General features: G+C 39.9%; 2 protein-coding genes across 2 annotated transcripts; one reads left to right on the top strand and one right to left on the bottom strand.

Moving 5' to 3' along the window:
* Positions 1-5,108: 5,108 nt before the first annotated feature.
* LOC116203414 (protein IQ-DOMAIN 14) lies at positions 5,109-9,546 on the top strand. Its single transcript, XM_031535118.1, has 4 exons — positions 5,109-5,683; positions 7,903-8,103; positions 8,443-8,520; positions 8,596-9,546. The coding sequence occupies exons 1-4, from the start codon at positions 5,261-5,263 to the stop codon at positions 9,304-9,306; spliced, it is 1,413 nt and encodes a 470-aa protein (XP_031390978.1). The 5' UTR covers positions 5,109-5,260; the 3' UTR covers positions 9,307-9,546.
* Positions 9,547-9,633: 87 nt separating this feature from the next.
* On the bottom strand, positions 9,634-13,243 carry LOC116203415 (RHOMBOID-like protein 2). The gene is made up of 5 exons (XM_031535119.1): positions 12,763-13,243; positions 11,619-11,782; positions 11,103-11,266; positions 10,474-10,724; positions 9,634-10,017 (listed from the first exon to the last, which is right to left on the bottom strand). Exons 1-5 carry the CDS (start codon positions 13,068-13,070, stop codon positions 9,906-9,908), a joined length of 999 nt encoding a protein of 332 aa, XP_031390979.1. The 5' UTR covers positions 13,071-13,243; the 3' UTR covers positions 9,634-9,905.
* Positions 13,244-13,950: the final 707 nt, after the last annotated feature.

Below are 13,950 nucleotides of genomic sequence, written 5' to 3'. Positions count from 1 at the left end.
TGCTATATTTAAAAAAAATATGCAAACATCATACATTTATATGTACTCACCAATGATCGTGTTACATTTATAAAAAATATAAATATCGTGTTTTTTTATATTTTTTTAAAAGTTGTGTTATATAAAAAAAATTGTGTTTTTTTCGTTAATGAAGCCAAAAATAAATGCGATGATGTGGACGGGATGGTTCACGTGAACAAATTATCTGATTTGATCTTCACTGATCAAAATCAGCAAAAAGGACATTCCTATTCAACAACCTGCAGTAAGCTGCTGAAGTCATATGACACCAAATTTCTATTTCCACGACTACTGGACCGTGCAATATCTGAATTTTTGTAAACAATAAGTAGAACAATCCTTGGGTTCGGAGTGTTGGCTACCGGTAACTCAACTCCCGAATTGCCAACTCTAGGATGACCATATATACGATCATTTTCGAAGTATACCCAATAATCGGCGTCGATCAATCATTGTATCGAGTTAATACGGCGACAATAAAATCTCTATATCATCGAAAAGACTCGGAGCCACTTTGCTCTTCACGGGATTACAGAAAATCTTAGGTAGTCAACTATTGCAGTAATGTACTGCTCATCCTTTCCACGTAAAAGCAAAATGGAATTTCTTTTTCTGGGGTCGAGAAAGCAAAAATGAACTGACTGTGGGATAATAATATGCTACTAAGAAAAGGATTTGAGGATCCTCTATTCTCCGTTTTCGCGGAGTCCCCAAAGGACCGGTACGGTAGGGGATAGAGTTTTGGACTTCAAAGACTAACTTGATTTTTAAAATTGTATTGTACTTAACCAATTTGATCTTTTTCACGTATTTTCTTTTGTAATTAATTTGAAGAACTTTTTGATATTTTTGTTCTTATAATTTTTTCGATATGCATCATAATATTCGAAAGTTTAATGAATTCTGATTAATCCATTCAAGCCGGGTCGACCTACTAAAAGGTAAAGTTCTCACGACGTGAATTTTCTTTATTTATAATACTCGAATTCGAAACCTTACGACAAACACCGAACTGCTTGAACAATCTCACGTAAGATTATAATTTTTCTCTTGATTATTATTTGACATTATATTCTTTTTTTAGTAATAATAGGATTCTCTTTAGCCCCTAGAAGGGAAAAGAAGAAGAAGAAGAAGATATTTTTTCCATTGGGTTTATGGGCCTGTTTGGTTTCAAAATAATATTTTAAAATCACAATTCTAATTTAACTCTACCCACTACAAAACAAAATAACTCATACAAAATCAAAGAGTGGGCCCATTTATACCACTTTTTTCCACAACAAAACAGCATAACACATACAAAGTTAAATGTGAGCCCCATTTATACCACTCAAAATCAAAATCAAAATCTAATTTTAAAATTATATTATGAAACCAAACGCAACCTATATATCTCATCATCATAGGTTAGATCATATATATCATGCATAACTCATGAAAGACTGTCGTAGACCGAAACCACCAAGTGCAATGAGCAACTCTCAATCGTATTGGAAGACATTAACAAGGTGGAGCTAATAGTTTGACTTTGATGATGATGACCACGGGCAATTGGTAGTCATACATATAAGTAGGGATCGAGACACTCTGGACCATCCCCGCCTTATATTATATGAGATGTTGACATCAATCTCTTGTGGCGAAATGCACGTTACAAACATTGGTATAATAATGATATAATTAAATTAAAAATCTTTGTTTTTTATTTGATGAAAAAAAAAAAGTTACGTCGATAAACTTTCCTCAAATTGCACCAACTAATATTCAAAAATTCAACGGGATTCAAATAACTCACATTCAAGCTCGACCCATTAAAAAATAGATTAAAATTCTTCGATCGTAAATTTCTTCATAAACATTATTCAAATTCGATATCTTATTATTTAAAAGAAAGGAAGAGACGTCGAACCATCCAGGCCTCCATCGTGACAATTTTCGACAGGAGGGGGAAGCTAGCCGTGATGGGAACTTACTGAGGCGTATCTGCCGTCGGATCCTGCAGGAATCCAAATTCAGCGACTAGCTGTCTGACCGAACTTGACCAAATGTCCATGTCGTGTGGGGCCGGGGGATATATAATTTTTGCACATCTGCTGCTACCCAGCAAAAAGTCGTTTTGTCGTCATCGTTCATTACATACATACGTACATACATATATATTTTTATATATTCGTGATGTCACGGAAATTGGCACTCGTACCTTAGAGTAGAAGTTCTGATATTTACCTTTCGAAAGCTCACTCTTTATAAAAAGCATTGGTAAAGTTTTATTCCGACGAGTCTCAAAACTTTCAAGGAAAGATCATGGAGGCAGTGAGCTTTTTGGCTATACATGACGAGGGTAAATAAAGAAAGCGTTCTTGTGAAAAGTCCTCTGATTTTCCACAGTTGTGGTTGCAGTAATTTTTTTTTCTTTTTTAACCATCGCCGAAAAGAAAAAACTATTGGAATATCAAAGTGTTTTAGGGGCATGTAGTAACAATAATGTTTATTGGTATTTGGTCGCGAAGAATATCTACATTCATTAATCACGACGATTTCTTTGGCACCTTTAAATAGATTCTCTCATTGTTCATAGACTCCTAGATCGAATAATTGTTGTGCTCGTGACTTGGGACAACTTTGGCTTCTTGTCAAATTTTGTTTCACTTGGCGTGCATGATGGCTATCCGTGTAGTCAAGACATCTCCTAGCCATTAAATAGAATTCATCTACTTATCCAAAGTGTAGAATACCACTGTCGCCATCTACTTATTCATTAGCAACCGTTTTTGCTCATGACATATTTTTACCACCAATTAGCCCCAAACATTGACATTCCGTCTATCATTTATACATTCCGTTAACTTCCGTGACGGAAAATTTATGGATGACGTTACATTTTTCGTTACGGAAGGGTATAAATGGTAGACGAAATGTCAACGTTTAAAACTAATTGGTAGTAAAAATATGTCGGGAGCAAAAACGATTGCAAATGAATAAGTGAATGGCGATAATGGTAGTCTACTCCTTATCCAAAAAAAAAAAGACGAAAAGTTTATATAGTTTTGAGGTTAATTAAAGTTAGGTTGGTTCGAATAATTTTACATTTTTTTCTTTAAATGAAGTCTGGAATTTGAATATTATAATTGAAGAAAATCCATGAAGAATTGATAGGCTTCGAACATGAATTAGTTGGCACCGATTCGGTTTTCAAATATCAAGCAGTGTGCAAAATTAAAAGGAAGAAAGATATTTAAGAATTATCAAAAGAAATCTCCTCTTCTAAAGTTATTAAAAATATATGAGTTGGAATACCAACTTGGGGACTTTGTCTCCGGGGAGGAGGTTGGGTCTAGACACTTCAATGGCCCCCAACTTCGAGTCATTTCTAGGCTTATTGAAGTTAGAGGGACAAAGTGCGTTGATCCAATTTTCAGACTTCGCAGTTTACTGGTCACATTCAAGAGGATTTTATAGTCATAAATTCTAAATTCACTCCATATAGAAATTTTTAGGTGATCTTATCGCGTCACTGGTACAAGGAGTATAACCATAAAATGGCCGCAAACAAATGAATAAGGAGTTAGCGATTGAACCAAATCAATAGACGAAATGTGTATGTTTAGGCTACATTGGTGGTAAAAATTTATTGGAAGATTGAGTTGTCGATAAGAAAAAGCTCAAAATGACAGTGGTACAGTTCAATATTATCAAAACCGGACCGGATAATAAACCGGAAGTGGTATGAGTTCATGGGTTTATGGGTCAAATCAGGAGTTCGATGGGTCGGACCGCACGTTTAATTAAAATAAAATAAATATTCATATTATTAAATAATTATGATAATTAAGATAAAAGTACGATGATTTCAAATAAATATAAAAATAGTTAAGAAAAATATCTATATTTAATATTTCTTTGTCCAAAATAAATATTGAATTTTAATAAGAACTTAAAAGTATAGTTAAGAGAATAGGAAAATGGTGATGACTTGGTTGATAATATGCTAGTATGGAAAGCAAGAAATCATAAGTTCAAATCTTTACATAACCAAGCAATTTTTACACTAAATAGGAAACCCATAAAATCTATAGAACCGTCTGGTTCAATGAAATTTTGTTTAAAATCGGTCGGTTCAATGGATCGAGCGATTCAAATATGCAATTTGGGTTTTTAGGCAAATTAGATCGGACATGGGTCGGTTCTCGATTTGACCGGTCAAATCGACTAGTCCGGTCCAATCCGACCGACCCGATTTTGATAACAATGGTACAGTTTACTTTCATTTAACTTTTTTATGTCCTTTAAACTTATAGATCTCCACTTACAAAAAAAAAAGGTAGAATTTTTTCGGGAAACATCACATGGCATTCAAATTCCCATGGACTAAGACTAATCGAGATGACAATAGTAAAACTCTTTCAATGCGAATCTTCTTTTATCCAAGGATGTTGTGGACGCCATCATCTCCTCAGACGAATCCATAAATACTACCCTTTTATCTAGTTTTATAAATGAAGATTCTAATGCTCTTTTGTATTTTGATTACTGGAACGTGCAATACATCCTTAGATCTGCTAACTTTCTAGCCCATAATATTGCTAGATCGGCAGCTATTTGTAATTTTGGAGGGTCAGTTCCCCTCTCAGATTTGCCGCCTCCTTTTTATCAGGCTTCTGAGATGTAATTCACTTCTTTTCCTACCATATAAAGTATTTACCATTCAGCAAAAATATATATATATATATATAGTAAATTTATTAGACATTACTACTTCAATGGTTGAAAAATTGTAATTCAATTCTCTTATAATTGAAAAAGAATATTATAGCTCAATAGTGAACATTTTAGCCTGATAATTTTGAGGCTTGATCAATTCTCATTTAGGACTACATGCGTCATGTTATTAACTATTAAAATTTTTATTTTACTATACTAAATTTATATATATATATTTTTTGTAATCGAAAACAATTAAAAATTTTACTCGAAGAAAAATCTATTTATTTATTATTTATGATAATAAAAAGATTGATAGATAAAATCCTCCCCTCACCTCCAATATTCTCGATTGTACAAGTCCCTATATATGTACTTTGTTTTTCCACGACGGCTTACCCTCCCGAATCCAATTTCACACTCTGAGCGAACATTCCTCTCTCTCTCTCTCTCTCTCTTCCCGGCAAATGCGACTCCGAAGCCAACACCCCAACGACCGTCCCAACCACCGCCGACACTAACCCCACCTCCGACAATGGGCAAAGCCTCCAGGTGGTTCCGCGGCCTCCTCGGCCTCAAGAAGTCCGACTCCCCCTCCCCGCCCCCGAAACACCCGCCTCCTCCCCATCCCCATCCCCACCGGGAGAAGCGACGCTGGAGCTTCGTCAAGTCCCACCGGGACAGAGACAGCCAGAGCCACCGCAGCAACTACAGGGACAGGGAGCTCGAACCCCCCGCCCAACACCACCCCGACGCTGTGGATCCGGAGAGGCACGCGATCGCCGTGGCCGCCGCGACTGCCGCGGTGGCCGAGGCCGCCGTCGCTGCGGCACAGGCTGCTGCCGCCGTGGTGAGGCTCACTAGCAGCGGGAGGTGCTCCGCCCCGTACGGCGGGGGCGCAGGGGACCGTGAGGTGTGGGCAGCGCTGAAGATACAGTCTGCTTTCCGCGGATATCTGGTTAGCTTCCCTATGCATCTCCTCCTCTTTCTCCTCCACATTTTCGTTCATCTCATTCGGTCACTGTCAGTGGCTGAGTAGCCGACACGTGTCATTTCATCCCCTCTGAAGCTCTCCCTGTTCCACCGTCGAGCTTCCGTTCCATGGAGAGATCGAAATATCCTCTGTTTCTTCTTCTTCTTCTTCTTCTTCTTCTTACTTGTAACTTTGTTCAACTTCAACCACTCCCCCAGAAGACGTTCTTCAACGTTTCGAGTTTTCCGAAACGTTTCCCGCTCACTCACTCCTCTGCCCAGGAAGAAGTATAGAAGTAGAAGTAGAACCCTGCAACTCTCAGCTGCAGATGTCTCCCCACGTCGTCTTCTGCTGCTGTGGGACTTGCAAAACGAGCACCTAACGGCGTCGTACGCTCTCGCTCTCTCTCTTCCTTCCTTATGATCATCGGATCCGAGCTGTTGTGTGGTGTCGTTTTGCTCGAACCGTCAGAACCCGACAAAAAACCCGGCAGGGGACACAGATTACCATTACCACTGTGTTTCGATTAACCATTGTCTTTCTGCGAAAAAAAAGAGGAGGATGACATAAAGCTTCCGTGCTGTTGGGAACTGTAGAACCGCGTGGTCCTGGAAGCCATCTGATCAACGTCAGTTTTTTTTTTTTTTAATAAAAATGTTCTGTTCTGTTACTCTCTCCACCCCCACGTTCTCTTTCATGGCGTCTTCCGCATTTAATGGCTGTAGAGAGTCCATTACCAGTTAGTTACCGGCTTGCGTCACTCTGCTCGCCGGTCTTAATTGCGTTTACCATTTTCGGGCCATAGATTGCTAAAATTCGTTGTTGGGTCTCGTTTGGCCTTGAAAATATGGCTTCTTGCTGAGCCATGAAGCCTGTTACTGAACTAATTTTAGTGAAATTGAGGTGGAATTGGCAGCAAATTAGCCTCTCGCATGATCAAGGAATGAACTTGATGAAATGGGTAATGTTTGATTTTTGCATGTGATTTGCTTTATCACTTTATTGTGGATTGGGGGTTGGAGAGATGAGTAGGTAATGACGGGAGTCAACCCCACTGCCCAGCAGTTACTTTCTTGCAGCCGTCTGTCTTTTGGGCTTTTCCCGCTGGTGGGTCCATTCCCCACCAAAAGTCTAATTGATTATTGTTCACATTGATGCCTGAGAACTTCTGCAATTACTTGACGAGAGACCTATCCATTAATTGAATTGGATTGGATTGAATTGAACTGAATTGAATGAATTCCATCTGACATATGATCTACTGGAAGACATGATTCTTTATCTACTGGTAACCTTTATAGATAATATAAAAGACAGAAATTTGATGAGTGGTGGTGTGGTGGGTGCAGCTCTGGCGCCGTTCATGAATCAGGTTTTTTTTTCCTCGTCGTTTTTTCTTGTGGACGGCCACTGATATATCGTTGTCTTCTCTATGAAAGTTTGTCAGCCCCCTTTTACTCCATAAGATAATAATAATAATAATGGAAGAACCTAAACGATAGACTCATAGATTGCCTTCTTGATGAATGATCACTTTTAGGCTTTAATACGATCAAACATCGAGTTATCAAAGAAAGAACTGTTGCAGCGGCCAATTATGTGTCTAGTCTCGTGCGGGCACTCTCGTTAGGAAGAGCCAACTTTGGAAAAATGTGTAGGGTCTGAGTTGTTTTCAGAAGCTTCGATGTTAATGACAAGCGGAACGCTTATCAATTATTGATTGTGGTTGGTTGGTTTCAATTTCAACGGTGGCGCCAAATTTTCGAAATGGCTTCTGTTGTCAAGTTGTTCACTAATACACGCTGGTGCTCTATCCATAGTTCCCGTCCCTTACCTCCTGTTTATGGCAACCAGGTGATTGTGAAATGTAATCACTGCTTGTCCTGCTCATGTTAATAAATTGACTGTATACCTCATGTCCCTTTACCTTGTTTCTTGGGAATGTCTATAGTTGTAATTCAGCTACTCTACTAGCAGAATCCTGTGCTTCAAGGACCACAGCTGGGTATGCTGCTGTCCCATGCGACTTGCTGTGGTCCCCGTCCTCGTGTCTGATCCAGTCTGTCTGTTAGTTTTTCCTAGATCCTGGTCCTGGACGCCCCATTCTTTTGTACAACTACCAATCTGCAGATATTCTTGCGAGTTTTGTGACCATTTCATTCTCATTTGATATTTTAGAGTGACCGATGTGGAATTTCTTGTAGGCAAGGCAAGCACTGCGTGCACTGAAGGGAGTGGTGAAGATTCAAGCACTCGTGAGGGGTCACATAGAGCGAAAGAAAAATGTGAAAATGGCCCGACAGATGCAGGCAGTGCTGCGGGTTCAGGCGCGAGCACGAGCCGAACGAGGACAAATCTCTGAATCTTCGCAATCGAGCAGCAAGTCTTCTCACTTTCACAATCCTGTAAGCAATTATATCTACTATTTTATTTGGTGGTTAATATTGTCTGGATTAATGGGTTTGCTTTAACTGCCATTAACGCTATGTTTGATGGTATCTTCCTTATCAGTTTTATGCATGAATTTGGTGCTCAGCGGTCTATTTAGCTTTGTGAAATTCGGCCAGATTTTTTCCTGTTTTCTTTGTTATTTAAATGGCAACAATAAAAAACTGGAATCTGAAATACTCAATTAATCTGCGGGGATTAACATATGGGCGGAGATGATAAATTGTAGTAAAATTCTTCTTTGGCAAGGGGACCATGCAGTTATTTAACCTTATTTCATATTCTTTACTATCTAGGGACCGACGACTCCTGAAAAATCTGAATGCTCGGCTCGTGTCAAGAGTACAAAACACGATCAGTCACCGATTCTCCGGGTATGTTTTTACCTTTATGAGATCACTTCTCAGAATGGACATGAATGTTCATTTTAGTTTGTGATGTGTTTGCAGAGAAATGGATCAAAATCAAGTGGAAATATTAGTTATCAGGACAGACTGCATTTAGGTCGGGATAGGTCAGAATGGCGTGTCAACGAAGGGTTGTGTGACCTGCAACGAGTTTCTTCGACAAGAAATCATCTGCCTGAAGAAGAATATGGTGACAAAATTCTAGAAGTCGATACAATAAAGCCTCTGTATACACCAAAAAGGAAAAATCATTTCACAGCCCACCAGCAAATGGAGCCAAACCGAAGCGCATCCTCCGGGGAAGTGCAGTCTCAAACTCCTTTAAAATTCACGGACGAGATTGAGGAGAGCCCGTTCTGTACTGCCAATAATAGCCCGCAGTTCTATTCAGCCTCTTCTCGGGGTGGTTCTTCTCGGAGAAGTCCCTTTACTCCATCAAAGAGCGATGGCTCCAGGAGCTTCCTCAGCGGCTACTCAGATCACCCCAACTACATGGCTTACACGGAGTCGTCGAGGGCAAAAGCCAGATCCATGAGTGCTCCAAAGCAGAGACCTCAGTTCGAGAAGTCTAGTTCCATGAAGAGGTATTCTCTTTATGGGTCTGGCGAATCCCGATCAGCTTCACAGAAGCTCTCTTCCTCATTGCAAGCAAGCTTTATGAGCAAACCATATCCCGGCTCTGGTCGTTTGGACAAGCTTGGGATGCCAGTAGTTCGGGGTAGAGATGGTTTGGGATACAGGTACTACGGTTAGTGGATATTTGGAGCGTAGCCTATGCTTTCGTCGGTTTTCTGTTTTTGGGAGTTGATTTAGCCGGCTAACTGATGTTTTTGCTTAGCTCAGAAAGTCTCAGGAGTGACAATGGTAATTAGGGTTTACATCTGACCACTGCTCATCAATGTAGTGCTCAAAGTAATATAGCTTAGGAGCTCAATCTTCTCAGCAATGGGATGGTTTTATCCATTTGAATGGTACTTTTTGTGTTCGCAGCTTTGTATCTCTTTTAATCTCAGAATTAGCATTACCCTGCCAAACTACATTTCCGATCGTTTCCGTTCCTATAAAACTAGTTCAAAGCATCCGAGGCAACATGGCTTACCGTATATGATTGAAAATGGGGACAGATGGTCTCAAGGACACAAGACAGGCATTCCAGTTACATAGGATTGCCTGATGCATCAATGGAAACACGAGTCTGAAAGTTATAGGACACGCACTGAGAATGTAGAATGTACACTGAAAAGCATATCGAATCGGAAACCTGTACGGATGTATTTATATGGCAAAGAAAGAACTAAAGAATGAAAAAACATATGCTGGTAGTAGTTCGGTCGCATTCTATCGAAAACTCCTCATTGGTCACACTTCCATTTTGACGTGGGAACGCAGGACAGGTAGTGGCACCAGCTGCACTTTTCGTTCCCATTGACTCCTCTAAAGAGCATTACCAATCCCACAACGAACCTGCATCATTTGAAGAACCACTTGTTAATCCTTTCCTCATGCAAGTTTCATACGTATTCATCGATGAGCAGAAGGAAACAACTAGTTTAAAATCAAGACTGCCTTCAGGAGAAGAACCATAGTATGGATATTGTTCTAGAAAACTGGTAAGCTTTCTAGGCTTTCCATCTCTCTTATTCAAAAGTTTAAAGCCAAAAGGCATTCATCTGCAGTTTGCAACACATACCTTTCTAAAAACTGCCGCCCGAATCGCATTGCTACCATGTATCTATCCTTCGTTTTGCTTTTTCTATTTTCTTTTCTCGATAATAGGATAATGAAATTTTAAGACCAATAATACCATGCGCATCTTTGTCTATATCATTTCATAAACCATCTCCTGTCTAAAAAGTTGACATCTCCAGTAGTTGAATATTTGATCAGAGTGAATACTCGAGAGATGACGAGCAGGCTTACCCAACAATCAGTAGGACCAGTGCAATCAGCCAGAGAGCATATTGGTAAGGCTTGTGCTTAGATTTGACACGGACATCGGCAGGACGGTACTGGCGCTCAACCCACCCAAATTGGGGACGGAGGAGCAGGACAAAACCCATGAGAAATCCTGTCAAGAACCCTCCAATGTGTGCAAAGTTGTCCACATGAGGAAGGATTCCAATTGCCAAGTTCAATACGATGATGAATAAAAGCGTAGCAAGAGCTGCAACCTGTAAAATAAACCACCAAGCGTCATAAGTTCTGGGTCAGTTAACAATTTTGGATGTTGCCATTTTTCGAACATGACAAGATTCACACTGCTAAAAAATTAACCCAAAATCCACTGTGAGAAATCCAAACCATGAGACAGACTTCAACTTGCTTAAATCGAGATTCTCTTAACTTGGCACATTTTAAGGATATATTAGTCATTCCACAGATATATAAGTCATGCATATTTGATTTCTTATGTACTGGATATTGACCTAAAATATGATAGATGAATACATGGAACCACCCAATAGACTATTTTAATTTCCACGACTAGCTTACCAATACAATAAATACGAAGCAAAGAATTTAGTATCAAAAGGCAGCAAGTGACAGACCTTATTGGTATAGATAGTCCAGTTGGTAATAAGCTCAGATAACATTGCTCCAAGGAGTCCGAATAGCGCACCGGAGGCACCGACTGAGATACTCGTCTGATTAAAGAGAGATGACAGAACACTACCTCCAAATCCCGACAGAAGGTAGATTGCCCCTACTCGAGCTGCCAATGTAAAACCACCAGAAGAAACACATCAGATCCACACAGTTAAAAGACATGCGGAAGAAGTTAAATCGCGGAGCACATGTATTTATATTATCTGCAAATATAGCAAATTGAAAATGGCAAATTTGTAAAGGGGCAGCTCCATTTGATTCTAGAAAACTTACATTTCATCTGAAACTTTGCAATTCAATGTCCTGTGAGTTGCATTAAAAAGTGTACATATATATATATATATATATAATTCAATTCTCATTTCTTAGATGAAAAATGGAAAATCCGAAGGACTTCCTGTAACCAAGGCAAGAGATGGATTTAGACTATTGAGATAAGATTCGAGAAGGTGACATACCAAACCCAAATTGCTGTTCGAGGCGGATCCCAATGAAGACCAAGCAAAACATGTTTGCAAAAACATGAACAACACCAGCATGTAACCAGATACAGGTTATGAGTCTCCAACCTTGATGCTCATGGACCACCTTGGACCATGCGAGAGCCCCCATCTTTTGCAATCTAGATATAGTAAAACAAAATGACCGATCATGCTCCGGAAAGATTTTAACAAAATTAAGCATGAGTCCCCCTGTGTCCTCACGTACCAACCATAAAAATCGAAATCTTAAGACCAAACATGAAAATTTTTAAGGCCAGGGATGTTCCATGAGAAGTTGCAGACCAACTTCCCACCTTGAGCCACATACTCCATATTGAATTTTGTATTGGCAGTAAGATTCCAAGCAAGAGCAGAAATCTCGAAGAGTTCTAAAATTTGAGAAAGCTATACAATTAGGCTTCCTTGCTCTATATATAAATACATATGTTCCATTTTTCGAACATATAATTATCAAGATGAAGGAATTAGAAGAACTGCCCCTATATCTTTCTCGGTAAAATTCAGGCTATTTAGATGCCGTTCCCTCGAGTAGAGGGATTGCAGTTTCTGTAGGACTGAAACTGCAGAACTGGCTGCAGGCCATTCCATTAAAAACAGATCCGAATTCCACGAAGGGGAACAACAAACGGCATCAAATTCACAGAAAAGGACAGTGTCGCACATAGTCTTGTTAAAATCCTACCAGCAAACAGATATTTTAAATGGATTCCAGATTGATATGAATGGGCTGGCAAAAGTCAACCGGACCAAATTTGAGAAAAACAACGCAACCAACCACCATCCACTAAATCATCGCAAATCGAATGTAGGTGATTTAGCTCAACTAATTTAGCTTTCGTCCCAGATATTCGAGCCTCTCGATTATTCGAACAATCGAATCAAGCAAAGCCTCCTTTCGCGTATTGATTACCCGAGATATCGAAGGGAAAACGAAAGAGAATGTGATCATCCTGGGAAAAATGAACTATCAACCGTTCGGTTTCACTCCAAGCCGAACACGACATAAGTGACTCTCAGCCCGGTCGGTACTTGACTCTGATAAAACCTTCGAGCGGCACCAAATTAAACTAGCTGAATCAAATTGCCTAAGCTTGCTTACGTGAGAGAAGAGGGGCCGAGCAGGGGATTCTCAGAGAGGGGCTGGAACGAGAGCCGGCCGAGGAACCGGGCGACACAACCTCCCTGGAACCCGAAGTTGTTCTTGGGGCAGTTGTTGACGAACATGGTAATGACGAACATCGCGACATTGGCCACCACGAACATCGGCACCAGCCACGAGGTCCACTGCCTCTCGGAGCTTTCCGCCGAGTAATACTGCCCGGTGCTGTAAGGATAGCCCGCCACCCCGCCGGGTGCCCTGGGCTTCGGCCCTGAGGAACCGCCGCGCTCGAGATCTCGGGCGGACATGGTGGAAACAGCTGCTTTCTGGTTCTGGGACTTTCACAAGCTGGAACTTGAGGGGGAGATTGGCGGGTGGGAGGGGTTATATAGGAAAAGGAGTTGAGAAAAGTGCCTTGGAAGGAAGAAGAAGACGACGATGAAGAAGAGTGAGGGAGGATTAATGGAGGTTTGTGTGGATAATTGTAATGAGACAGTGACGTTGAATTCTGTTTATTCGGACAGAGGTCGATGAAGCGGTAGAGGTGGGTGGTGATAAAGTTACCTTGCGGTCAGTCGAAAAGGATTCCATGTTAAAGTACCGAAAATGCCCGTCTTCCTTTCTCATAATTTCCTTTTACTTATTCTCTCTATTTATTTTTAATTTAATTTATTTAATGAATGTTTCTCCAATTATTGTTTTTTTTTTAAACATCTTTATTATTCCTTGTACTAAGGTACCAACCTCGCACCTTAGTACAAGGAAATTTGAATGAACACCGATTGAAATAGAAATATTGACGTCTCTACCACGTTTGGAATGTTTGGTAAATCTTCATTGACTTGAAAAATGTTTTTACTTCACTTATGTCGTACATCACTAGTTGAATTTGTAAAAAATAAAATATAAGGTTCGTACAACATTAGATAATAATCACACTATCAATATATCAAGAATAAGATATTTGTAATCATGCCATGACCTTTTAATGCAAAGACGTGTTGAAGGGCTTCCCGAGGGAACGTTGGAGAGTTTATCTTCTGACTTTATTCTCACCAATAAAATAAGGAATCAATGTAAGCCTCATCATATTTTATTGGCTTTGGAGGACACTAAAAATTAATTAAATTAAACTAAACCCATTAAAAAGAGTGGAATCACGGAAGGCTTTTTTTCATTGATAATCAT

Source organism: Punica granatum, chromosome 4, assembly GCF_007655135.1.
Source record: "Punica granatum isolate Tunisia-2019 chromosome 4, ASM765513v2, whole genome shotgun sequence".
NCBI lineage: Eukaryota > Viridiplantae > Streptophyta > Magnoliopsida > Myrtales > Lythraceae > Punica > Punica granatum.
Note: the sequence above shows the minus strand (reverse complement) of the source record. Positions and strands in the feature narration are given on the sequence as shown.